Source organism: Gobio gobio (assembly GCF_949357685.1).
Source record: "Gobio gobio genome assembly, chromosome: 6".
NCBI lineage: Eukaryota > Metazoa > Chordata > Actinopteri > Cypriniformes > Gobionidae > Gobio > Gobio gobio.
The window spans coordinates 42,025,862-42,053,796 of record NC_137102.1 but is presented as its reverse complement, the minus strand read 5'-3'; the positions used below and the strand labels follow the sequence as shown (position 1 = coordinate 42,053,796).

Here is a 27,935-nt window from a genome sequence, read left to right as displayed (position 1 = left end):
CGTTCGGTTCGACCCGACACAACAACACACGTGGAGTGTTGCCTTGACAACATTTGAGGGTATATTTTCGAGAAATAATGGCAACGGGAGTATCTGAGGACACATCTGAGCAACCATATCAATTTGAACCGGAGTCGGACCAGGAACAGATGACGAACCCATCGAAGTTCGAACAGGACGTTTCTGAATGGTTGGTTAACGTCATGTCACTTTGATCTATCTTTGTACTGTAGCGTAGTTGCTTTGTGTTTACTGATGTGTTAGTTCATTGACAGATTGATGTTATGTTATAAGATTTTTTTTTTACATTACTTCTTAATCAGTAACAGACACCGTTATAAACCATCTACAAAAGTAAGCTTAGTGTAGTGTTACCACGTTAACTTTATCACCCGAGTACACAGTTTGTAATAACAAACATAACGCGTTATTCATTATAAACGTGGGATTATGAATTTTATTGAGAACGTCATACACAGAAAGCATGCCGTAATGTAACTTACCCTGTAAACTTTAGCCTCATTCATCGTGAAGCGTGTATGCAATTTGCAAAGATTAATATAAAGGTTAATAAAACGTTACACTCACATCTTCCTGAGGTGCAGCAGAAACACGATCCTTTTTTCAAGAGCAGCTTATTAGCAAAACCTGCTTTATACTGACGCTCGTTTATAAAGCAGTCTGCTGAGAAATGATTCGCGCAAACATTGACGTTGATCGGGGGGAATATTCCCTTCTAAAACAAAACTCAGCAGCCACTGGGTCTTCAGCGGTTCGGATTTAGGAACATCAAAATGACTGCTGTGTTCGTTATTACACCCAACAACACCACAATCGCTTAGACGCCATTCTGCTCCAGAGTATCAACAATGGCGGACTGATGACAGCTCGCTCAGGGCGGGTCTGTGTTGAAACGCTGCTGTCAATCAACAATCTTAGGAGGGGCGTACACCGTGTAACGTCACACGATCAGACGGCTCGATTTGAGACAGGGGAAAATATATAAGGAGATATATTTTTACTGGATATATATTTATATATATCTTTATAGATATATTTTTACTGGATATATTTTTATCATTATAGGATGGTTGTGTACAGGCACTGCCAACACACATTTCCGTATAATCAACTTGTAAAAGTGCATGTACCATTCTATGACCCCTTTAAAAAAACAATGGCTGTTTTTAGTTAAAAGCCTTGTCTGTGAAGCCGGTAATGCATATTCATTTCCAAAAGAGCGGAGGGAGAGTAGTCTGAATTGGGTTCTAGCACCTTCTGCTAGCTCACACATTGAACTCATTCGCCAGCCGCGAGTGTTTCCAAGTCAGCGAGGATCGCATCAGTTGATCTGCTGTAAACTGCGCATGATTCAACATCTCGTGCGAGAACACCGCGCTTTGACCCATATTTACTGTGCGCTCGCTCATCTGTTCAGATGATGTCCTGCTAGGACAGCTATTGGCTCTTGTCTCAGACCTTCCCCGAGGTGATTGGACGAGTGACGAGCACTCAGCATGTGACCTCTACAGTGAGCTTCCTTCCGCTCTGACATGTGACGTAGACTGCGACTCCTTTTGTAAGCTCGCTCATCAACAATCCTTTACATTGATGGTGAGTTATTTAGGTAATGGGAAGGAAAACAGATGTAAAACGTAATGTTAGAAAACATTCCAGGTAGCTAATTTACATGGATTATTTTTATATCGTTTGTTAGAATATTGTATATGAAACTCGGTCGAACATTCAGGGTGGTGTTTATGTAAATGATTCGCAGTGATTGGGTAGTTGAGGCATGACGTGTCTTATACATTTTTCATACACTGCAACACTATCCACCCTATCTGCCCTAAAAAGTATTGAAAATTACTAACGTCACATAGGCTACTATTTAGGGTGGATAGTATGCACATTGGGATGCAGGCATAGCTTTATTTTTCAGAATTACATTTTGGAATGTAAAGAATAATACATAATCTAATTATGTATTTTATTAGGAAAATACCATTTACACAAACCAAATCTCTGACATTTTACAAGATTTAAAATGATACAAAAAACATTTTGGAACCAATACTTTAAATTATGTAATATAGGCTAATACATGCAATGTTTTAAAAATATATATATATTTTATACATATTTTTTTGGCAGCAAATGTCAATAATTTGACTGCACAATACATCTTATTCTTGTGGCACTGAATAAAAAAGATTATTGAATAAGGGAAGTTGTATAATTAAAAAGTCACATTTTACCTTTTAAAACATCTTTTACCTTTTCTACTTTTTATTTTAAATTATATTCCTTTAATAGCTGCATGCTTAGTAATTCTTCAAAAAATGAGTGTTTAAAATAGTTTTGCATGGAGTATACCAATATACAACACCAGACATGTCAACTTCTCAAAAATATTTAATGAGTATTTTCATATGTGCAATTTTGGACAGTTAAGGCACTTCCACTATCAGTTCCACAAAGTTTTATTTTTGTGCTGTATCTCAACATAATTCATCTTGACAAAACAAAGAATGCAAAAGAATGCTGCACGGGGTGTGAATTCCTTATTTCGGTGCTCTTTGGATCTTAGGAATAGTACAAACTCAAAAAATTGAAGAATTTCCAAGGCACTCGGGTAATGTAGAAAGAATTAAAAAGCCTTTAATATATCATGGCAGTATTCTTTTAAAAACAGGTGACAAATACACCTACTCGTTACGGCGTCAAGCCTTCATCAGGGTAATGTTTTTATTTTTTACTGTTGGTCAATTTTTTTGTTTTTGTTTTATAGGAAGCAGTAACATGATACATTCATTTGAAACATATTGTGTACATCTTATGCTGGGTACACACCAAAAGATAATCGGGCTGATTTTGGGCCGATTTCCCCCCTTCCGACAATCCTAGCCTATGTCCCGATTATCTTGATGGTTCTAAAGATTATCTTATCAGATTTTCCTGTGGTGTGAAGTGTGAAGTGAACCTGCTCGGAAGAACGTCGGAGCCGTCCCCATCGCGAATCGTAAATATTCAACATGTTGAATATTTACGATCAGAAATCCTGATGTGTGGGGGGAACCTCGAGGACAAACGCGCGCACACTCACATGAAACGAAATAATATTCAATCCGAAAGCACGCTGAGAGATGAAATAGTCATGAACTGACTATAACTCAGACTATAAAAAACAATTATTTATAGTTTATTTAATAAGGCAATTTCAAAGAGAAGAATACTGTATAGCTATTTTCCAAGAGACACCTGAGGACAACAATTATAAAGAAACATAGCAGTGTGATTTTTATTTTATTTTACCATTCACTAGCTCACTTTGTAACATCAGTGTTCACATATTGCGCGTTGTTATTCATTAACTTTTTAACGCTATTTAAAACACACAGTGTACTCGTTAATTTCCTTTCCATGCTCTCTCTCTATCTCTCTCTCTCTCTCTCTCTCTCCATCTCTCTGTCACTCATGCGTCTCTCTCTTTCTCTCAACCCTGCTTTTGATATGAAACTTGAAAGTGCTTTTAAACTTGAATACAATTCAAACAATAAATATAGCGTTTTGACGCTAATGTGGCATAAAAGTTAAAGCCAGAGGCGTAGAAAACAGAGTTGTGACATGCTCTCATCTCCCGGCGGCGTGCGCGCTCATGTAGATCACGGAGTGCTCACATATACATGTGTCTGGTTGCTCAAAGTATTGCAGATCATAACTGCTTACTTATTTTTTGGTTTTGCATTTAAATACATATGATCAAACACTAGATTTCTTTAAATGTGAAATTTTAAAACGTTAACAATTTACATCCTAATATTTTTAATGATACTTATATAAGCACACACAAGTGAATATTAATGAATGCAAGCAAATATAATTTACCCAAGAAAAGTTTAAAATAGTGCTAAAAAGGCAAACTTTCCTTATATGTACATTAGGCTATATTAATTGATATTGAATCAAGATCGAAATTGATATTTGTGCCAATCACTGCCATACTTATTCTGAAGTCTCGCGGGATTTTGCGAGATTTCCTGTTTACAGTCGGGACTCTGGTTGAAAATCTGTTCGTGTGTGGTGTGCTGTCTTTGTCACATCATGGCACACCACACACTATAGGAGCAAAACGGTTAAATCTAGGATTATTTGTCCTCATGTGTGTGGTCTAACACATTTTGAAAATCTTATAAGATGTAAAAAATCTTTTGGTGTGTACCCAGCATAAGTGGATCTAAGATTAAAAAGCTGGTGTGTGAATTGTGTCCATACACAGATCTGTACTTGTTCCAATGGTGGGTTTTGAAGAAAAATATGTAAACGTTCCATGTAGAGGATGACCCCATGGATCAGACAGATGAGCCAAATATAGCCACTCAATGTCATGAGAGACATAACATCTGCTATGATTATCTAATGATGGAATATACTCAGAGATACCACAGCTGGACTCAAACATTACATACAGACATTTATTTACAAATGCAGTGTTCATTTTGTACACACACACACACACACACACACACACACACACACACACACACACACACACACACACACACACACACACACACACACACACACACACACACACACACACACACACACACACACACACACACACACACACACTATAACTTGCTCTTACAAGGAACAGACAACCAAAAGGAACTGAGAACCTTATTTATCTCAGAGTAAATCAAATTATTTAAATGTATTTGTCATTTTTGTACAAGCAAGCTTTATTATTTGATATGCTTAATTCAAATTTAAAAGTTATATGTTATAACTTCATTAGTATGCATAAAATAATCTCCTCAGGTGTTTTGACTGATCACTAATATCCAACTATTTCTTTTATAGCAGAAGTAAGATCTGGGTATTGATACTCAAAGCCTGACTCAAGAGTTCTCTCGGGCACTACTTTCTGGCCTTCTGTGAGGATAACAGCTCTCTCAGAACCGAGGAAGACATCTAAGAAAAAGCCAGGCACAGGGAGGATAGTAGGTCTTTTTAGAGCACTGCCTAACTCTTTAGTGAATTCTAAATTTGTATTCAACGCAGGCGCAACTCCATTAAATACATCTGGCTCTGTGCATGATGGACTTTCATGGGGCTCCAAGGTATGGGCAATGATGCCAGCAAGGTCTGAAACATGGATCCAAGGGAAGGGCTGGCGTCCCGAGCCAAGGGTCCCACCCAGGCCAAGCCAAAAGGGAATCATCATCGGTTTCATGGCGCCACCGTCACGCCCTAACACTGCACCTGCAAGTGAGTGGAAGAAAGTACATAATTACACTACCATTCAAAAGTTTAGGTTGTTTTTAAACGAAGTCTCTTAAGCTCACCAAGGCTGCATTTATTTGATCAAAAATACTGTAAAAACAGTAATATTTTTTTGTACTATTTTTAAATTCTATTCTTTTCTTCTACTCTATTCCTGTGATGGTGAAGCTGAATTTTACTCCACTCTTCAGTGTCACATGATCCTTCAGAAATCATTCTAATATGCTGATTTGGTGCTTAGGAAATATATCTTATCATCAATGTTGAAAAAAATTGAAATATAAATCTTTTTACATTATATATGTCTTTACTAGTGATGTTTGGTTCTTGAACGAATCGTTCTTTTGAGCCGGTTCTCAGCAAGTAACCTGTTGAGCCGGTTCATTAATCGAACTAAATCGAACTTTAGTTCTGGGTTGATGACACAAGACAAAAAAGCCGAAGTAGCACGTCCGACTAAAAAAAGAACCTGAAAAGAACCGAAAGAGCCGGTTCAAACAGCTGTCGAAGTTTGCAGAGGATTACCAAGGATTCTGATGATTGAGTTGGAGACGCAAGTCTGAGGCACGTAGGTGACGTAGGCTACTGGAAATATGCTTATTATGACTACTATTATTAAATAACATTTTATTAAAACCTGCAAAAACCTTTCTGTTGAGAGATTTAAATACATTTAACTGTAGTTTATTGTGCATGCAGATTATAGTTTAAATTGTTAAGCAAATGTATAAGTCTGGTTTATTCTTTCTATATAGGCTATATATCGTTTATGCATGTCTGTAATGTGTGCTGCATGAGCAAAACTTTTAGGAAGTTTATCCAAGATGTGGGCTACTCAATATTGTTCAGTCGTATCCGACATAAAGGATCTGCAAATAAAACTGTAACCACAAACACCATTAACTTAAGTGAACTGGTTTTATTAAATAGGCCTTAATTTTATTAAAACATGAAAACATGCGTGTGCAGATTATATTTTAAATCAAGCAGTTTATAAAGACAATAAACAAGGAGTTGGTTTACTCGTTCTATGGTATAAATATCCGCGTTTGTTGATCTGTGCCTGTAATGTGTGCTGTAGTTGCGTAATTTTCAGTCGAATCCGACGTGAAGGAAAGATTAAATTTACTGTGAACACAAACACTGTTAACTTAAGTGAACGAAAGGCAATAATCAACAACATGCAATAACTTTATTCGATTGTTTCCATATGCATTGACAGATTACTTTATCTAATACACTGAGAAATGCATACAAAGCATAAAAGAAATGCATAGTGCACCAGGAACCTAAGAATCGGCTTTTTGAACCGGTTCATTGAGCCAAACTGTTCGAAAAGAACTGGTTCGTGGAAATGACTTGGACTTTGCATCACTAGTCTTTACCGTCACTTTTGATCAATTTAATGCATCCTTGTTGAATAAAGGTATTTGTAATGAATGAGAAACTTGTTTAGCTTCACCTGGTCTGATGATCACTTGTCTTGTTTTCTTAGCACTGATTTCAGGAAGTTGTCCTGCCCCCTCCCACTCTTTCACCAGGCGAGACAGAAAGTCAAATGGTGTCCAGTTGCTCTTTTCAGTGTACTGGGTTTCAAAACTAGGTTTATAACATGCTGAAGACAAAATCAGAGAACAAATTTGCAAAAATTCGACCTTATAAAATTACATTTCTTTCATTAAATTTGTTTTCCTTTAAATTATCAAATCAGGTTAGAGGAGACAAAACTACACATGAACAGAGACGTGAATAGGATTATTCTGACAAGTTATTCTGTATTATTTGATAAAAACAACACCACTTATTTACCTACTCCTGTAACAAGGACCCATGAATGTGGTGGAGTGGGTGATGCAGCAATAGCTTGGGCAAGAATTCTGGTTGTGTTTATTCGGCTGGAGAACAGATCCTTTTTGTAATTTTCATTCCACCTAGAGTGTCAAATACAAAATATTAAAACAATAATAATAACAAAACCATATTAAAGGGAAGAAGGTTTTTTTCCATAATTATTTATATACACTGAGGGGGAAAAAAATGTCCTCACCATCTCAAAGGGTTCATAATATTCTCCCCTGCTAGATTCACAGCGCCCTCACATGGCGGGAGGCCTCCTGCCTCCACATCAGCCTGTGATAAGTAAACATAGGTTAGGCACTCAGAGGCCTGTTGCATGAAGCTAGCTGAACAAATTCTGAGTTTCAGAGTAGGTCTAGAGTTGACAAATCCAGATAAATCCAACCTGGGGCCTGTACCATGATGGTAGTTTAACAAACTCAGGGTTACAGGATTAGTTACGAGTTGACAAAACCAAACCAATCTATTCAGGCTTTGTTGGTCCCATGATGCTGATCATCAGCTTTCTCTGTCAACTCAGGCTTTGATCCGGAGTTTAGGATTTTAGCTGTGACATCAGCAGTGAACAGCCAATCACACGATGTGGATCAGTGAAACTGACATCTACTTCTCAGCTAAATTGATTTCTCTCTTCTGCAGAATATTACATGATTGAAAAATATTAAAAATTTAAACAAATGTACACAGCAAGAAGAAAAGAGCTGTCTATGAAAGAGGACAACTTTAAGAAAAATCTTAATACGTCAATGCAGGTAAAAGTTATGAAGTTAGTTTAGTTGATATATAGAGAGAATTTAACATTTAAGCTCACATGTAGTAATTTTTATAGCTTTATTTATTGATTTTAAAGCTTATTTGTATGACCTTAATATAGTCTATTTATATTAATTTTAACTATGTGCCTATTAATGATTGATTAACTAAAATGATACATGTGTAATTGATTAAGGGTATAATAATTACATAAATGATATCTAAGTCATTCAAAAATATTATTATAATAAATAAGCATTGTTAAAAGCCAGACACTTTAGTCTTTAAAAATAATTTGCTATGTAGTGACCTTTAATTTGGAGTTAAAAAACGGGGAGTGACTTTATTGCATCAGAGGTGTGTCAATTTGCTCACAGCTGATTTCTAATTTCTAATTTGAGATCTCTTATCCAGAACATAACCTGCCCTGGAGCAGGTTAGCCGTGGAGCGCAAGTTACTATGGAGATGAACATTGCTAAAAGCCAAACCACTTTAATGGTACCTAAAACCCGGGATTGGCACAAACTAAGCTTAAACATATCTGGCTAGCCAGCTAAACCGGCTTCATGGTATAGGCCCCAGGTTTAATCCAGAGTTTGCGATTAACTCTGAAGCGCATGCAACTGAAAGTGTGACGTGTGGCAAACAGCCAATCATAGTGTCCGTTTGATTCACTTCTCGCAAGAGAGACGGTGCAATTCACTTCTCTTCTGAAGAAAATGATCATGAAATAAAATGCGTTTACAAAGCAGGAATAAACTGCTGCTGCAGCGAAAGTTTGAGAAGGCAGCTGAAAGAATTGAAGTTGAAGCTAAACTCTGCAGGGCTGTGGCCTGAGTTTTGCACCCCTGACATAGGTCAAAGATACCTTATCACCAACATTTAACTCTACATTTAAAAGGTTTACGCATCACATATTTAGCGGAAAACTCTGAACTGAGCTGGGCCTTACAAGGAAATGTATTATTATTTCAATTATACTGAGTAATATTGTATCAGGCTTGGTATTATGTTGGCGAGGGGTTACACAGATACCAAAAAAATCATAAGTAAAGGTGTACTTCGATGCATATCAATATAGTCTTCAATGTAAGTTACATCATACCCATGTTATTTTTCCTGGACCAGGCTGCCTGGATATGACTGTGATTTCATGGCCTTTGCTTTTCAGCAAACGTATCAGTTCACGACCCACAAACCCTGAGCCTCCACCTGATGAGAGTGGGGGAGAAAGTGAGAAAAATAAAGCTTTATTAATTTTACAAGCAAATAGACAATATGACATATTTATAGCATATGACATTTGCAGCCCAGTAATAACAATAAGCCACCCTGCGCACGTGTACACACGCATGCGCAGTTACAGCACTTACGAAACGGATCACCTCAAGAAAAATCACTCATTTATCCAGTGACAGATAAATGAACCCAGCCATGTCATAACGCGATCACATACGAGCAAAGAACCATATTTTAATACATAAGTTTTAATGTTCCTATCCAAAGAGGCGATCAGTGTACACCAGCACACAGACTAACGTTACTTTTGTTACGCTATCATGCACCGCGAAAAGTGATATATGTGATATAACTTACCTATTACAACTCTCATTATGCTTGCAAAGTAGAGCCCGTTTATCTTGACAACTTGCAGAAATCCACTTCTTTCACATCTTTCTGCACCTGCAATCTGCCTAGTGCCTACTACTACCGTGCCCACCCATGGTGCCTACGATTACATAGCGAAGGTCGTCGTTGACCACGTGATCCACACAAACTGGAGCGTAACTGCAGCCATGTTGATAAGGGCGTCAAGTTACCTTCTTACCTTCTGAAAACTATCGACAACATTATTGTACAGAACGTGAGTATACAGCAATGATATTCCATACCAATAAGCAATATGATATTTAAAATATGATATCATAAATGATATACACTACACACCTTGCTTTGGAATTATGCATTCTTAATTATGCCTACACCTGCTGTTTTAAATGCATCATACTATGTCTGCTGAGAATTCATATAACATAAAAATGAATAGCTTTTCTATACATAAGTCTCATCATGTCTAAAGCCCTGAATTGAATGATATTACTCTGATCCAGTTTATAATTGATGGGGGTGTGCCTATGGGGGTGTGTGGTGTGCCGCAACCGGAAGCGCTTTTTTCCCTGTAGAAACACGTGGTTGTTTAGGCGATAAATTCGGCCTCGTGCCACAGTAACATCCTTTCTGCTGCCAGTTCTCAATGGTGTAGAAACGTGTGTGTGTAGTCCTCGAAATATCTGTTTTGAGTACCGTTTTAGTTGCTTTAATACTTTAGCACTAGTTTGTTGCTCTTTTATATCGTTTTTTAAATATGTATCTTATTTATTTTTAACTCTATAGGTAAAGTGGTTATCTACGGTCTACGTAATTTGACTGCTTTAGAAAATATACATAACTACAAGCTAAAAGGATGCGTTTTCATAATAATTCCTGTGTTAAATGGACCCATTGGAGCGTATTCTGTAAGTGTAAGTTTTGTTTAATATTTTAGAGCAATACTGAAAGCTACGTGTTTTCAATGAGAAGGTTTGTTCGTAGCTGAATTGGCAGGTGCATCTCCTTTAACTACATCCAGATGCCTTGTTATACTGTGCTACTTCATTGATGTAACGTTTTAGCCCGAACCGAGTCCGCAGCTGCTCAACCTTGACATGATGATTTTGCAGTCCGTGTTTCACATGAATCTAATGATTTCAAACCTACTGCACTGACTGGTTAACGCTGCGGAATACAGCTATGAGATGTTATGGTTTCCCTCAGAATACATTCTAATGTGTGATTTTGTTTTCTACAGGGACCTGCCTTTATGGAAATGGTGAGTCCAAATCTCATGTTGCTGTTGTTGTTGTTTTGCACCAAGCTGATGAACTGCATTCGTCCGTGTTTATGAAATTCAGTGACTTTATTGAAATGCTCTGAAAAAGTGCTCATTAGTGTAAACAAACCTCAGTTTAGTCTGAATCTTCTAACATCTTTGCTAATTGTGTAGGAGCCTCAACGTTTAAAAGTGCAGCAGGCGACGTCCAATAAGGTAGGTTTTGCTTTCATTCTGACTGTAAATGCATCCTTAAAGAACAGTCTGAGCTCCATATAGTCTTTAATGGAAGTTGCATATTCATACCCATGAGATATATATTATATTATGTTTGTTTGTTTTGGTTTTTTTCCTGACTAGGCTACCTGGATATGATTGGGATTATGGCCTTTGCTTTTCCGCAAACATGTCAGCTCATGAACCACAAACCCCGAGCCTCTGCCTGATGAGTGGAAAGGTGAGGCCTTTAATTTTACAAGCAAATAGACAATATGAGATTCAACAAAGGGTTGGGGAAATGATTTATCTGAAAAGTGTTATATTTATAGTATGACTTTCACATTTGTTTGTAGCCTAATAATAATGGCCATCCTACAAGCGCATCTGTTGCAGAAGCTAATGCATATTTTGAATGAGAAGGTTTGTTTGTAGCTGAATTGGCAGGTGCATCTCCTTTAACTACATCCAGATTCCAGATGCCTTGTTATACTGTGCTACATCATTGATGTAACGTTTTAGCCTGAACCGAGTCCGCAGCTGCTCAACCTAGCCATGATGATTTTGCAGTCCGTGTTTCACATGAATCTAATGATTTCAAACCTACTGCACTGACTGGTTAACGCTGCGGAATACAGCTATGAGATGTTATGGTTTCCCTCAGAATACATTCTAATGTGTGATTTTTGTATTCGTTTTATTCTAAAGGGACCTGCCTTTATGGAAATGGTGAGTCCAAATCTCATGTTGCTCTTGTTGTTGTTTTGCACCAAGTTGATGAACTGCATTTGTCCGTGTTTATGAAATTCAGTGATTTTATTGAAATGCTCTGAAAAAGTGCTCGGTGTAAACAAACCTCAATTTAGTCTGAATATTCTAACATCTTTGTTAATTGTGCAGGAGCCTCAACTTTTGAAAGCCGGGAGGTGAGTCAAAATTTCATGTTTCTCATGCTTCTGTCTTGCACCAAATTGATGAACTGCATTCGTCCGTGTTTATGAAATCCAGTGATTTTAATGAAATGCTCTGAAAAAGTGCTCGTTGGTATAAACAAACCTCAGTTTAGTCTGAATGTCCTAACATCTTTGCTAATTTTGCAGGAGCCTCAACTTTTAAAAGTGCAGGATGTCCAATAAGGTAGGGTTTTTTCATTCTGACAGCAAATGCATCCTCAAAGAACAGTCGGAGATCCATATAGTCTTTAATGCAAGCTGCGTTCTCATGTTATGTCTTTTGACTAGGCTACCTGGATATGATTATGGCCTTTGCTTTTCAGCAAACATGTCAGCTCATGACCCACAAACCCCGAGCCTCTCCCTGATGAGTGGAAAAAGTGAGCTTTATTAATTTTACAAGAAAGTGGACAATATGAGATGCAACATAAAGGGTTGGGGGAATGATTTATCTGAATGAAAGTGGGTTATATTTATAGTATGACATTTTCACATTTGTTTGTAGCCTAATCATAATAATAATAATAATAATAATAATAATGGCCATCCCACAAGCACGTACAAGTGCATCTCCTGTTGCAGGCAGCAATGCTGAAAGCTAATGCATCTTTTCAATGAAAAGGTTTGTTTGTAGCTGAATTGTTGGGTACATCTGCTTTAACTACATCCAGATGCCTCGTTCTCCTTTGCTATATTGTAACGTTTTAGCCTGAACCGAGTCTGCAGCTGCTCAACCTTGACATGATGATTTTTGCAGTCCGTGTTTCACATGAATCTAATGATTTCAAACCTACTGCACTGACTGGTTAAAGCTGCGGAATACAGCAATGAGATGTTATGGTTTCCCTCAGAATACATTCTAATGTACGGTTTATTTGTTTTCTACAGGGCCCAGCCAATGTGGAAATGGAGAATCTGATCTCATGCTTCAGTCTTGCACCAAATTGATGAACTATTGTCTGTGTTTATGAAATTCAGTGATTTAATTGAAATGCTCTGAAAGTGCTCATTGGTGTAAACAAACCTCAGTTTAGTCTGAATATTCTAACATCTTTGCTCATTGTGCTGGAGACTCAACTTTTATATAAAAAACAACCGCAGGGTGATGTCCAAAAAGTTAGTTTTTGTTTTTTCATTCTGACGTTTAAGTGCATCCTTATTGAACAGTCAGATCTTTTTAGTCCTTTTTTTTTTAATTTGGGTATTAACTTCATGTGGCCTGGCTTTCTACTATAGAGTTTTAAGGTTGAAATATTTTCACATTTAATGTCTTTTTTTTTATATAGTCTTGCTTGAGACGAAAACATACATGCTACCAGAAATTAACATTTTAGAATGGATGCTATTTAGAATTGGTGTATATAAATAATATATATAATAATAATTTGTGACTTGTGTCCCTCTTGAGTTGAATGCTTTCTTAGTATGAAAGGTGACTGCAGTGCATATACTGTCAGTGATTTGTAATGACTTGAAACTGCTACAATAAATTTTTATATATTGGCTTTATTCATGGTGTGAATTGTGTACCGGTTGAGGATTTAAGATTAATCAAGATTGAGCACTAAATCCTGTGACCTATGCACTTGGGTGGCGTTTTATGGATATTCCTTTGAAAAAATCGGGTTTCAAACCATTTGTCTTGGATGTTTCCCGCATTCAAACAGTCCTGAAGTATTTGCTTTCTACATCTGTACTGCCAAGTGAAGGCACAAATACAATGTATGATTCTAAAGTACATGTTCTCATGTTATTTCTTCATCCCAGTCCTGTAAATGTATACACTGGGGTATGCAGGGCCACACGGAATCTGTGGAAGTTGACATTTTTATTTTTTTTTCTGTGCTAAATTTTTTGAAAAATCTGCAGAATAGTTTTCAATCTGTTAAAGAAATCTAAGAAAATTATAACTGAAAACATTACAAATATTTCTTAACTTTTATTTAAGGTTTCTCAATACAAATCAGAGTTTTTTTTTTTTTTTTTCAACAAAGCTAGATCGCTATTATAGTACAGCCACTAAAAGATGGAGAAAATACTGCTTTATCAATTGTATTGTACACAAATCATTAAAAAATAGCAAAATAAATGCCTAAAGTAAAATAACTATTTTAATAGTTATAAATAGGGCATTTTAGCAGACAAGTGACTTTCCGTAACTCCTGTGATCAATTTTAATTTTTTTGTTTAATTTTTTTTTTTTTTATAAACCTCACTCACTAAATGCATGCGTACCAATTCTTTCTGGGTATGAGTAAGCTAGTAAAAAAGTTGTTTTATTACAGGTGCAAAACCACTCCAAATTTGCCAGGATTATTCCAATGCATGTATAACGGCAATGCAACATTCAAACGTACTGTAAATCTTTTTTTTTTTTTACAAACGTGGCTGGTTATTATTAAGGCAAGTTGGTGACATTAACAATGGTGTTCAATCAAATACATCTTTAAAAAAAGAATTCTGGTGTTTATTCCCTACACTATTGTCCAAGAGTCTATCATATGGTTCCGCACTCTTTAAGGTCTAAAGTCTGCTAACTTCTTTGGTCTGGCTTTTTCGGGCACCATAGTCCAGGACTGTGCCCTCAAATAGTCTGGCCATGAATGCCAGGCCGTCAGCTTTGATGTAGGAGCGTCCGGCAAAGGCGTAGAGGACAGGATTGGCACAACTACTGATAAAAGCCAGAGCAGATGTAACAGCACGGCTGGATTGCCAGGTTTTATCCAAGCTGGGGAAAGACATAGAAGATGGCTCTTGACTTTTGGAGAAATATCTGTACTTTAAAATCTTTTAGCACCGTCCTCACTTACCTTGTTTTGGTTGATCCCTCTTTTAAAAGTGCTGCCACCACCTGACCAGAAGACAAATCATTAATTTATACACTGGTTACAATATAATTCCAAGGATTTGGGAAGATTAACACAGATTTAAATACTTACCTGCACTATATTAATAATGTGATAAGGAAGCCAAAAAATGCAGAACGTCACAATGATGGCTTGAATAAGGTTCTCGCATCGTATCCTTCTCTTGAACTTGGTCTGTCTGAGGCGGCGAAGGATACACACGTAACTGCCCACTATGATCACATATGGTACCAGGAAGCCCACCACTGTCTCAAGTGCGTACTGAAATACCACCTGTTCATAATGACATTAGATATGAATTATGACTTTTGTAAGAATAATGTCAGCAGATCATTATTGAAAAATAAACATGGATCACCCAGATTAGTTTATATTATAATAACTGAAATGCAAGATTGCACCAGCTGCATTTATATCAGTGGACCTCAACCTCAACCCCTTTGAAAGGCTCATCATATAAATTACAATAAGTTCTCCGGTATGTATTTATGATAAAATAGCTTGTTTTCAAATATATGTAAATATATTCAGAAGTTTCAAGAACTGTATATTCTTTAATAAAACAATAGTTTTATATATATATATATATCTTGAACTTGATACTAGAACTTGCAAAATAACAGGGTGTTCAAATACTTATTTTCCTCACTGTATATATATATATATATATACAGTGAGGAAAATAAGTATTTGAACACCCTGTTATTTTGCAAGTTCTCCCACTTAGAAATCATGGAGGGGTCTGAAATTGTCATCGTAGGTGCATGTCCACTGTGAGATACATAATCTAAAAAAAAATAATCCAGAAATCACAATGTATGATTTTTTTTTTACTATTTATTTGTGTGATACAGCTGCAAATAAGTATTTGAACACCTGAGAAAACCAATGTTAATATTTGGTACAGTAGCCTTTGTTTGCAACTACAGAGGTCAAACGTTTCCTGTAGTTTTTCACCAGGTTTGTACACACCGCAGGAGGGATTTTGGCCCACTCCTCCACACAGATCTTCTCTAGATCAGTCAGGTTTCTGGCCTGTCGCTGAGAAACACGGAGTTTGAGCTCCCTCCAAAGATTCTCTATTGGGTTTAGCTCTGGAGACTAGCTAGGCCACGCCAGAACCTTGATATGCTTCTTACAGAGCCACTCCTTGGTTATCCTGGCTGTGTGCTTCGGGTCATTGTCATGTTGGAAGACCCAGCCTCGACACATCTTCAATGTTCTAACTGAGGGAAGGAGGTTGTTCCCCAAAATCTTGATACATGGCCCCGGTCATCCTCTCCTTAATACAGTGCAGTCGCCCTATCCCATGTGCAGAAAAACACCCCCAAAGCATGATGCTACCACCCCCATGCTTCACAGTAGGGATGGTGTTCTTGGGATGGTTCTCATCATTCTTCTTCCTCCAAACACGTTTAGTGGAATTATGACCAAAAAGTTATATTTTGGTCTCATCTGACCACATGACTTTCTCCCATGACTTGGCAAACTTAAGACGGGCATGGACATGTGCTGGTTTAAGCAGGGGAACCTTCCGTGCCATGCATGATTTCAAACCATGACGTCTTAGTGTATTACCAACAGTAACCTTGGAAACGGTGGTCCCAGCTCTTTTCAGGTCATTGACCAGCTCCTCCCGTGTAGTTCTGGGCTGATTTCTCACCTTTCTTAGGATCATTGAGACCCCACGAGGTGAGATCTTTCATGGAGTCCCAGTCCGAGGGAGATTGACAGTCATGTTTAGCTTCTTCCATTTTCTAATGATTGCTCCAACAGTGGACCTTTTTTAACCAAGCTGCTTGGCAATTTCCCCGTAGCCCTTTCCAGCCTTGTGGAGGTGTACAATTTTGTCTCTAGTGTCTTTGGACAGCTCTTTGGTCTTGGCCATGTTAGTAGTTGGATTCTTACTGATTGTATGGGGTGGACAGGTGTCTTTATGCAGCTAACGACCTCAAACAGATGCATCTAATTTAGGATAATAAATGGAGTGGAGGTGGACATTTTAAAGGCAGACTAACAGGTCTTTGAGGGTCAGAATTCTAGCTGATAGACAGGTGTTCAAATACTTATTTGCAGCTGTATCATACAAATAAATAGTTAAACATTGTGATTTCTGGATTTTTTTTTTTTTAGATTATGTCTCTCACAGTGGACATGCACCTATGAAGACAATTTCAGAACCCTTTCATGATTTCTAAGTGGGAGAACTTGCAAAATAGCAGGGTGTTCAAATACTTATTTTCCTCACTGTATATATATATATATATATATATATACTGTTTACACCTTGGTGTGTTATCTTATTGTTTAAATAGCCTAATGTTTATTTTTGTTTGATTTAAATAATTACAATTAATCCTGGAGACTGGAGCCCTCGGCCCCTTGGTTGTGAATCACTGGTATGAAATGAGAGCAGGTCTGCAGCGAGATATGAAATACAATACTAAGCTGTTTAATTTACAACGTTGCTATGGACAATGGATTGACCAATCATAATCAAGTATCAATGGAGCAAAAAGAAACCACTCACTTGCTGTGGATGCTCGTGATGTGTTGCACACTCTGTGTTTCCCTTTTTTGTCTTTTCTTCTCGTCGGTATATCAAAGCAGGAAGTGCCAACAAAAAGACAACAATCCACAGGCCCCCGAGCAAAAGTAATACCGTCCGTCTACGAGTACAGGCAGCCAAGTATGTGGGCCACACCACTGCCACTAGTCTGTGTAAACTCATCAGCATAATGATCATAATAGAAGCGTACATGTTTGTATTGCACAAGTAGAAAAGCATCTTGCACATGACACCTCCAAATATCCAGTTCTGCTTAGCTAGGTAAACTATAAAGAAAATTGTCAGACACATCAGACAACCGTCTGCACATGCCAGGTTGAAGATGAGCAGGGTAGTGACGGAGCGTTTGCGGGCACGTGCCAGGATGCTCCAGATAATGAAGAGGTTTCCAGGAACACCCAGGAGGAAGACGATGCTGAGGATGAGGGCCCCAAAGGTAACAGAAATTTCGTTATCCACAATGCTCCCTCCCGAATGGATTGTTATGTTTTCCATGGAACTGTTCCCATTTTCTGATCCCATGAGGAAGAACTGATGGAATCAGAAAGCAATGTTATTTGAAGCTGGGATTTTTTTCATAACCATATAACCTAAAAGGTTGAAAAAGTATCCTGACAAACGGTAAGACCAGCTAGACAGATTAATTATTTATAACCCCAAATCAGAAAAAGTTGGGACAGTATGGAAAACGCAAAAAAAAGAAAAAAAAAAGAAGTGATTTCTAAATTTACTTTGACTTGTATTTCATTGCAGACAATATGAACACAACATATTTCATGTTTTTTCTGGTGAACTTCATGTCATTTGTAAATATGCATCCTTTCCTGTCATTCAGACCTGCAACACATTTCAAAAAAAGTTGGGACGAGCAATTTAGGGCTAGTAATGAGGTAAAATGGTTAAATAATGATGTGATTTGAAACAGGTGATGTCAACAGGCGATTGTAATTATGATTGGGTACAAAAGCAGCATCCAAGAAAGGTCTAATCCTTTAGGAGCAAAGATGGGCCGAGGATCGCCAGTTTGCCAACAAATACGTGAGAAAATTATTGAAATGTTTAAAAACAATGTTCCTCAAAGAAAGATAGGAAGAGATTTGGATATTTCACATTCAACAGTGCATAACATAATTAAAAGATTCAAGGAATCTGGAGGAATTTCAGTGCGTAAAGGACAAGGGCGCAAGCCTAAGCTGAACAACCGTGATCTCCGATCCCTCAGGCGGCACTGCATTAAGAATCGTCATTCATCTATAAGCGATATCACCACATGGGCTCAGGACTACTTTGGCAAACCTTTGTCAAGTACCACAATACGTAGTTACATCCACAAATGCCAGTTAAAACTGTACTGTGCCAAAAGGAAGCCCTATGTTAACAGTGTCCAGAAGCGCCATCAACTTCTCTGGGCTCGGAGGCATCTGGGATGGACCATCACACAGTGGAAACGTGTACTGTGGTCAGATGAATCAGTATTTCAGGTATTTTTTGGGAGGAATGGACGCCGTGTGCTCCGGACCAAAGAAGAAAAGGATCATCCAGACTGTTACCAGCAACAAGTTCAAAAGCCAGGGTCTGTCATGGTGTGGGGTTGTGTCAGTGCCCTTGGCAAAGGTAACTTGCACTTATGTGAAGGCACCATTAATGCTGAAAAGTACATAGAGATTTTGGAGCATAATATGCTGCCTTCAAGAAGACATCTTTTCCAGGGACGTCCATGCATTTTTCAACAAGACAATGCAAAACCACATTCTGCACACATTACAAAGTCCTGGCTGCGAAGAGAGAATGTGTGGCGCATTTTGAAGCGCAAAATGAGACAACGAAGACCCCGTACTGTTGCCCACCTTAAGATTTGTTTGCAGGAAGAATGGGACAAAATTACACCTGAAACACTTCATCACTTGGTGTCTTCAGTCCCTAAACGTCTTTTAAGTGTTGTGAAAAGGAATGGCAACATTACAAAGCGGTAAATGCTTTACTGTCCCAACTTTTTTTGAAATGTGTTGCAGGTCTGACTGACAGGAAAGGATGCATATTTACAAATGACATGAAGTTGACCAGAAAAAACATGAAATATTTTGTGTTCATATTGTCTGCAATGAAATACAAGTCAAAGTAAATTTAGAAATCACTTCTTTTTTTTAATTAGCGTTTTCCATACTGTACCAACTTTTTCTGATTTGGTGGTTGTACTTATTTATGTATTTACTTAGAACTAGTTTGGAATAGATTAATTATTTATGTATTTACTTATTTGTCGGCTGTTATCCTTTTTTATCAACTGAACAAAAGAGTGTAGGATTTACTTTCAAACAGTTTTTACTTTGCTAGCATGAAATATGTTATAAGAAATTTTAAAATGAATAATCTTGGAAAATATTTGAAAAAAGAACCAAACTTTACATTGTAAATTTTTTTTCTAGATTAACTTGAAATTATGGGGGGGTAAATATATGGTTAAATATTTGACCTATTTAACCATGTTATTTAATTCAGACGATATATGACTTATTGAGTATTTTTTCTTTAATAAGGTCTCCTTCAGTGGGCCAAGAAAGTATGAGCCAGTATCAAGGATGGGCTCTCAGCAACCATGTAATTATTGAAATTCAGCCAGTAATCTGTCATAACTGAATAAAACATGGAAACAACGTGCTACAACTTGCTGTGTGAATTTTACTCAACTGCTAGGAAAGCCACTCAGAGGCTGTAAGGATCACGTCCTCACCCTCATCCCAAAAGTTATCTTCTGCTATCTAAAAGTACTAATTAATTTTTTTACAGATTACGCACGTTGCTGACCTCAATGGCAAAGATGTGTGAATTTGAGAAATTGGACAGTTGCATCAACAGAAAGTGTCCTGAAAGGACAAAGATGGAAAGGCAGATTATGAGAAATAAGACTGTAATGTATTTCAGTTTTAAAAATCAAAGAGGGTTTCTTGTAACTCACCAATACACTTGATTAGTTCCGAATGGCTGAAATGTATTTTCCCTGAAGTGACCAGATGGACCTGGTTAGGTTGTGTGGTCTCCGAGGTGATCTCTCTATTTCTTTCCCGTCTCTCAGATAAACGTTCACATAGCTTATTCTTAATGTCTAAAGTTCTTTAAATTTCAGTTTTTTAGTGATCTCACTCTATCAAATTTTATATATGCTATTAAATGATCAAGCACAGCATACTTATCAATGCCCTACTGCTTCTTTCTGTTACTAAACTGCTAGTCTTCTGACACAGTTTTCAAATTTACTCCACCCCACCATCCTCCTCCTCCCCATGTTGCAACACACCAATTTTTCCATGTATTTTTTTAAATGAATGTACAAATTTCCTTTCTCTAACATGTAGGCTACCGCATTTAAGAAGAATGCAGGAAGGAGTCAATGAGGTGTATCACACAGTTCCATGCCTCAACATGTTCCTTCTACCTGCTCTTACCTACTTTGACTTTTTTTTCTCTCTGAAACATTAATATCTACGATTTAAAACCCACAACCCACCCAGTATACACCAAAGGAAAAGGAGAATGGTTCTAAACAGTACCAAATTAGGGTTCTTCAGTTTGTAACAATAGCAGAACCCTGCTAATGTCACGTTCAAAAAAAAGGAAAAACTTCAGTGAGGACTCAAGTGCAGAAATGACATGTTTATTTAACAAACATAAACAAACACAAAACAAAACAAAAACTCACGAGGGGGGAAACATACTGTATAAACAAGAATAACAAAAGGCGCCGCTAAGGGGGGGGGGGGGGGGGGGGTTAGGACGATTCTAAGGGCCCGTGCACTTTTGGGGCCCCCAGAGATTGGTTTTATTAGTAGTAACAGTACTAGTAGTAATGTAATAGAAATTATAAATGTATAATCTACCAAAAAGTTTCAAATCTAACACAATTATGGCTTATTTCTGCATTTCCGGCAAAATACAGCAAAACACTTCACTCACAAACCACTCAGCTCACGGGTAAAGCGACATTTGCTCAAATCCCACTCCGACATGAAATTTCTCGGTATTGTAGATTACTATACTTGTTGTAGCCATTAAGAAAAGGTATTTAGTTTTATATTTATGTTTAAATATTATAAATGTTATTTTTTATGTCTATCTATGTTGATTATAAAAAGTCAACAGCATGAGTGAGAAAGGACACATCATAAGATGCGCAATGTCAGGAGACATGGAGTGGGTCAGACATGATTGTTACCAGTGATGCGCGGGTTGATCCAAAATGAGCGGGTGCCCGCGGCCACCCGCGGTTACCCGCGGTTACGAGTCATCCAAAAATATTTTTAATGATATTCGGGTCACGGTCGGTCGGATCGTCAATAAATCCTTATTTACCTTTTGAATGTGGAGCGTTATTAACTTTTGAATAAATGCTGACGCGGGACAAAATGCCCGATTTCCCAAAACGTTGAACTGAGCAATGCCATTGTACCATTTTAATAGGCTACTTTTAAACGCATTTAAAGTCAGTTTTATGTATTTTCTGAGAGGGGGCGGGATTTTTGTTGGGAAAGTCGGGGGAGAGACGCACACTTCGATTAGACTGGATAAACACATGCAGTATCTTAATTGTTAAGAAAATTAAACGAAATAAATGAATAAATCAAGCCTGTATTACATAACACTAGGCTATATCATACAGCATTCAGAAAAATAACAGTTTGCGCTCCTAAGGGCTTTCACACTTTTCCAAATGTTTTCCAAATGTGGGCTGATGAATTCTTCAAGCCGGGTCGAAACATAAACATCGCGTTCATCAATAATATGCATCTGGAGCTGAAATGGAAAATGATGGGCCGCCTCAAGAACTTCCTGCTCTCGCTGCTGCACCTCTGAGCACCACGCCAGGGCCTGAAACATTTTCTCAATGGCCCAATGAGCTACGATGAGCATTTACTACTTTTAAAAAATGCGGGTCAGGAAGCGGGTCGGGTACAATATTTTCTTCTTTTTTTTTGCGGTCCGAGTTGCGGGCGGGTTAGTTGAAAACGTCGGGCGGGTGCGGGTTGTTTATACATTGACCCGCGCATCACTGATTGTTACCACTTCATTAAGTTTTGTTTTGTAGAAAGCCTTTCTTTAAAGTAAATTTCGTTTTGTATAAATTGTATCTTATAATTTTAATCAATGCTTCATCAGTCAATTGGGGCATTCTGGGTTGAGCGAGCGGAGCTTAATTGGTCAGTATTATTAAAATGCAAACAAAGATTTTGGATAGCTAGATTGGTGCGGTAGGCAAAAGTGTTAGCGGCGCCCCTGAGGACAGGCATGTGACACTACCCCCTCCTTAAGGAGTGGCTACCAGACGCTCCACGAGGAACAGGAGGGACAGACCAGTTCGGGAGGCCAGGGTGGCCAAGCAGAGTTCGGGAGGCCCATAGAGTTTAAGGTTGGGTGGCGCGGGCAGAGCAGGACGCCTGGGCGGCACGGGCAGAATGCCTGGGTGGCGCGGGCAGAGCAGGACGCCTGGCCAGTGCGGGCAGCGCAGAACACCTGGGTGGCGCGGGCAGAGCAGAACGCCTGGGCGGCGCGGGCAGAGCAGAACGCCTGGGCGCCGCGGGCAGAGCAGAACGCCTGTGCGGCGAGGGCAGAGCAGAACGCCTGTGCGGCGCGGGCAGAGCAGAACGCCTGTGCGGCGAGGGCAGAGCAGAACGCCTGTGCGGCGCGGGCAGAGCAGAACGCCTGTGCGGCGAGGGCAGAGCAGAATGCCTGGGCGGCGAGGGCAGAGCAGAATGCCTGGGCGGCGAGGGCAGAACGCCTCGGCGCCGGCAGAGCAGGACGCCTGGGCGGCGCGGGCAGAGCAGGATGCCTGGGCGGCGCGGGCAGAGCAGGACGCCTGGGCGACGCGGGCAGAGCAGGACGCCTGGGCGACGCGGGCAGAGCAGGACGCCTGGGCGGTGCGGGCAGAGCAGGGCGACTGGGCGGCGTGGGCAGAGCAGGGCACCTGGGCGGCGCGGGCAAAGCAGGGCGCCTGGGCGGCGCTGTCAGAGCGAGATACTGGAGTACTGGAACCGCAGTACTCGGGACCACCGGAACTGGGACCACCAGGCTCGGGACCACCGCACTCAGGACCACCGGACTCGAGACTACTGCGCTCGGCACCCCCGGAACTGGAACCGCCGTACTCGGGACCACCGGAATTGGAACCACCGGAACAGTCACGGAGGGAGCCTTTCTGCTCCTCCTCCGTTTCGGAACCACCGAACTCGGGACCACCGGAACTGGGACCACAGGAACTGGGTCCTCCGGGTAGGTGGTGGATGTGGTGACCCCGTTCTTCCTCCTCCATCTCCCCAAAGGGGTCATCGAAGGACTGGGGACTTGGCAGTCTGTGGGGAAAAATGGGGGAGGACCAAGAGGTGGAAGACCACCCTTCCAGAGCACTTCTCCACCACCACGATTGTAAACAAACCCCACAAACTGCCAAAATGATAGCATCCCCAGCATTCCCATCTCTCAGGTGCTGACAGGCTCATTAAGGCAGTTGTTAAAAATGTCCTTGAGCTCTGCCTGACTGATGTTGAGCGCCTCCGCTGCAAACAGGAACAGGTGAGCAAACTCCTTTATGCTGGTTCCCTCCTGCCGAAGGGAAAGGAGTCTGCTACGTCGTGCTTCCCTTGGTGCAGCGGAAGGGCAGGGAGATGGGAAAGGAAGATGCCCATTCTACTGAGTCCTCTGAGGGTCGGATTGTTATGTCACGTTCAAAATAAGGAAAAACTGGAGTGAGAACTCAAGTGCAGAAATGTTTATGTTTATTTAACAAAAATAAACATAAACACAAATCAAAACAAAAACCCACGAGGGGGAAAACATATAAACAAGAATAACAAAAACCAACACATACCAACTGGAATCACAGGGAAGGAAGCCGTTAGACAAAACAATGATCCGACACAGACTGCAAACACAAAGGGACTTATAAAAGGGACAAATCAGGCAGGTAATGAGGGAACAACAGGTGGGGCAAATGAAACCAATAATGAGATAAAAAGGGGGTTGGGATCCAGACAGAGACAGGAGCACATGGCCCAAAATAACAAAACACCACATGTGCTACACGAGACAGGACAGGCATGTGACAGCTAAATAGAACCCTTTTATCAGGTTCCATAAAGAACCATGCTATGAAAGTGCTAATTAAAAATAACCTTTTTATGAATCATTTAGTTTCATTAACTTAATCATAGTATTATATTATCTTTATTTTTGTAATATAAGTATTATTAACATAATTTTGTATATATTATTAACATAGCTTTACCCCTCTATCTGCCTGTTCTTATAATATCTTGTGGCCTCTATTTGGGTTTTGTGTCAATTAGGTAGGCCTACTTTTATTTTCAATTGACATTTATTTTTTATTGACATTGACAAAATGGCAGTGCTCTAACAACAGTTGTTAACTGAATACACAAATAACAATTGACAATGAACATGAACATGATAGATGTAATGAATAGGCCTACTAAGTTTCAGTGAAATATCTTCACAATCATCTTGTCTTTACGTCCATCATTATGTGTATTTTGAGTGGCAGTTTCTCTCGGCAGATGAAGAGGTTGTGGGATGTGACAGCATCTGAAATACACAATTGAGTTACACAGTGTATCTTCCATTTGTTTATGTAAAAACAAATTATGTTTATGAAGGCCAAACTTAGGAAAACTGGACAGTATGTGAGCCTTTTACAATGTTAAAAGGAAAAAGTGATATAAAGTCATGGAATAGCTTTAATGTTTTGTTTGTGTGTGTGTGTGTGTGTGTGTGTGTGTGTGTGTGTGTGTGTGTGTGTGTGTGTGTGTGTGTGTGTGTGTGTGTGTGTGTGTGTGTGTGTGTGTGTGTGTGTGTGTGTGTGTGTGTGTGTGTGTGTGTGTGTGTGTGTGTGTGTGTGTGTGTGTGTGTGTGTGTGTGTGTGTGTGTGTGTGTGTGTGTGTGTGTGTGTATGTGTGGGCATGTTTTCGTGAAATATCAGGACACAAATGTGTATAATGACATGGGTATGACATAGGTATTACAAAAAGAGGGTGAAATATAGGACGTTCCCCATGTCCTCACTTTTCAAAATGCTTATAAATCACACAGAATGAGGTTTTTTTCACAGAAAGTGAACTGCACAGTCTCCTGTGAGGGTTAGGTTTAGGGGCAGGGGCAGTGTAAGGGGATAGAAAATACGGTTTGTACGGTATAAAAACCATTACGCCTATGGAATGTCCTCACATTTCACAAAAACAAACATGTGTGTGTGTGTGTGTGTGTGTGTGTGTGTGTGTGTGTGTGTGTGTGTGTGTGTGTGTGTGTGTGTGTGTGTGTGTGTGTGACTGGGTATGTTTATGCATAAAGACAACAATATAGAAAAATAAGATCATAATTTCAATATCTCTGTTGGCAAGAGAAGTAGCCTATCCATATCTGAACAGAGCTGCTCACACTTAAATGTGTCTTTGACAGTTACAGATTTGAAAAAGAAAAGGCGAGAAAAAAGAACCCTAAACTATAACACAAAGAATCATTTCAGCATATAAAGTGTTCTTCAAGATACGGTTCTTAATAGAACTGTTACTATGTGTAAAGAACCCTTAAAAAACATATTTTTTTGGAGTGTTTAAAAGTGGTTAATTCAACTCATCTTTTATATTAAAAGTCTTTTAAAGCCATACTTAGCAAGGTATAATAGACGAGCACAAGGCTCAGGTTCATCCAAGAAAATGTGTGATATACTTTTAACAATTGGTAAGCATTGGCAAACCCCTTTTAAAGTCCCAGTGAACCGGAAGTTGGAACTGATTTTATTTCAGTATGTGACGCATTTCCAAGTGAAACGGAATACTTGATAGAGGGCAGGGTTTTACTTCAGCGCTCCTCCTCTCCATCTCTCGCTCAGCAGACTAACGGTTGGAGGGGAGTGGTCGAGAATATTCAAACCCAAGCCGTTAAACTGCCATCATTGGAAAGGGAACGCCATTCCAGACCGGAATTTACTTTTCAGATTTTGTTTAAAAATTACCACGGCAAACAATTATTTTCTGTGTATTAACTTGATGGGTTAATTGTTCACCCTAAGACCAATAATGTGTGCTAACAAAGTAAATAAGATTTTGATTTCATGAGGACTTCCATGAAGAACCTTCTTCACACTTTTAAACTTAGCATGAAACAGAAATTATGATAGACTTTTCTTACCTATTGGGATATGAAAATGTAAAACATTTAGGGCAGGATTTGATTTGGTCCATCAGGAAATGATTGGATGTTTTGCAATTGATGTGATCTTTGGGGAACCCAATGAGTCGTTTATGGTATTGCTACACACACAAAAGGGGATGTCAGTGAATAGGGAATTGTTTTTTCACACACACACACACACACACACACACACACACACACACACACACACACACACACACACACACACACACACACACATACACACACACACACACGCACGCACGCACGCACGCACACACACACACACACACACACACACACACACACACACACACACGTTTGTTTTTGTGAAATGTGAGGACATTCCATAGGCGTAATGGTTTTTATACCACAAACCGTATTTTCTATCCCCTTACACTGCCCCTGCCCCTAAACCTACCCATCACAGGAAACTTTACTTTCTGTGAAAAAAAACCTTGTTCTGTGTGATTTATAAGCATTTTGAAAAGTGAGGACATGGGGAACGTCCTCATATTTCACCCTCTTTTTGTAATACCTCACTCTAAAAAAAAAAAGGTTCTATATTGCACCAAAAATGGTTCTTGGCTCGTAATCATAGGGGAACCTTTTTTAGTGCTATATAGCACCAATTTTGGTGCTTCAGTGGTTCTTCAGCGGTTCTTCAGAGGTTCTTCAGCGGTTCTTCAGAGGTTCTTCACCGGTTCTTTGACTAAGGTGCTATATAGCACCTCTGAAGAACCGCTGAAGAACCACACTGTTAGACTTTACCGCAATTTTACAGTTACTTACCGCAAAAAAGCCCAGTAAAATACCATTTATATTATTTACGGTTAGCTACTGTAATATGCACTGCATTGTGGGTATTTTTAATGAAATTTACAGTAACTTACTGTATATGGGAATTTGCAGTATTTTACTGTTTACGTAAAAGCAGTAGTGCTACTGTAAACAAAGAATACACACAAACACACACACACACTGGATGTTTAAAAGTTAAATAAAAACATGTGGATGGAAGGATGTAAAATTAGTTCTTTGTGGGAGACAAAGAAGTAATTTTTATACTTAGTATTTTCTCCGACCCTTTTCACATTTTCGGGTTTCTCAGAGCGGAAGTCGTCATAGTTGGGTTAAATTTTATAGCGGTGAATGAGAGAATACAATAATTATATATTTTTTGTGTGCCCATTTGCTCAAATAGCAAAAGAAAAACTCAAGCCTGTAGTGCTCCAGTCAGAAATTGAAGCTTTCGGGCCTCGATCGCCCCCCGGTGGCCGGTCCCAGTATAGCTCCTAAACCCCGCCTCTCCATGTATTTGAATGGGCGCGAGACACACTAAACAATTTAATTACACTTCAAATAA

The 27,935-nt window shown here is 39.1% G+C and overlaps 2 protein-coding genes and 1 long non-coding RNA gene across 5 annotated transcripts; 1 reads left to right on the top strand and 2 right to left on the bottom strand.

Annotated features, from left to right (window-relative positions):
• Positions 1-4,672: 4,672 nt before the first annotated feature.
• On the bottom strand, positions 4,673-9,651 carry sdr39u1 (short chain dehydrogenase/reductase family 39U, member 1). The gene is made up of 6 exons (XM_079818434.1): positions 9,497-9,651; positions 9,006-9,112; positions 7,337-7,419; positions 7,099-7,220; positions 6,752-6,904; positions 4,673-5,268 (listed from the first exon to the last, which is right to left on the bottom strand). Exons 1-6 carry the CDS (start codon positions 9,510-9,512, stop codon positions 4,841-4,843), a joined length of 909 nt encoding a protein of 302 aa, XP_079674560.1. The 5' UTR covers positions 9,513-9,651; the 3' UTR covers positions 4,673-4,840.
• Positions 9,652-10,091: 440 nt separating this feature from the next.
• On the top strand, positions 10,092-13,445 carry LOC307127298. The gene is made up of 9 exons (XR_013816617.1): positions 10,092-10,416; positions 10,749-10,769; positions 10,944-10,985; positions 11,130-11,226; positions 11,694-11,714; positions 11,886-11,911; positions 12,086-12,122; positions 12,227-12,318; positions 12,827-13,445. It is a non-coding gene; the product is annotated as an uncharacterized lncRNA (long non-coding RNA).
• Positions 13,446-13,778: 333 nt separating this feature from the next.
• Positions 13,779-20,761, bottom strand: ltb4r2b (leukotriene B4 receptor 2b). 3 transcript variants are annotated; one of them, XM_079818752.1, is made up of 6 exons: positions 20,331-20,609; positions 20,180-20,238; positions 17,336-17,905; positions 14,878-15,078; positions 14,749-14,789; positions 13,860-14,666 (listed from the first exon to the last, which is right to left on the bottom strand). In XM_079818752.1, the coding sequence occupies exons 2-6, from the start codon at positions 20,222-20,224 to the stop codon at positions 14,462-14,464; spliced, it is 1,062 nt and encodes a 353-aa protein (XP_079674878.1). In that variant the 5' UTR covers positions 20,225-20,238; positions 20,331-20,609; the 3' UTR covers positions 13,860-14,461. The 3 variants fall into 3 exon arrangements, with proteins under 3 accessions (XP_079674879.1, XP_079674878.1, XP_079674877.1); XM_079818751.1 differs by having other exon boundaries at positions 20,171-20,238; positions 20,331-20,605; XM_079818753.1 differs by lacking the exon at positions 20,180-20,238 and having other exon boundaries at positions 13,779-14,666; positions 20,331-20,761.
• Between the last annotated feature and the right edge of the window lie 7,174 nt (positions 20,762-27,935).

Excerpts from the sequence above, each read along its gene's own strand:
- ltb4r2b (XM_079818751.1), bottom strand. The coding sequence starts at position 20,224 with ATGCAACTGTCCAATTTCTCAAATTCACACATCTTTGCCATTGAGGTC. Across the intron at positions 17,906-20,170 it reads TTGCCATTGAGGTCAGCAAC|TTCTTCCTCATGGGATCAGA; the intron begins GTGCGTAATCTG and ends TGATTCCATCAG. Across the intron at positions 14,790-14,877 it reads ACATTATTAATATAGTGCAG|GTGGTGGCAGCACTTTTAAA; the intron begins GTAAGTATTTAA and ends TCTTCTGGTCAG.
- sdr39u1 (XM_079818434.1), bottom strand. Across the intron at positions 6,905-7,098 it reads GGTCCTTGTTACAGGAGTAG|CATGTTATAAACCTAGTTTT; the intron begins GTAAATAAGTGG and ends TTTTGTCTTCAG. Across the intron at positions 5,269-6,751 it reads ACAAGTGATCATCAGACCAG|GTGCAGTGTTAGGGCGTGAC; the intron begins GTGAAGCTAAAC and ends ACTCACTTGCAG.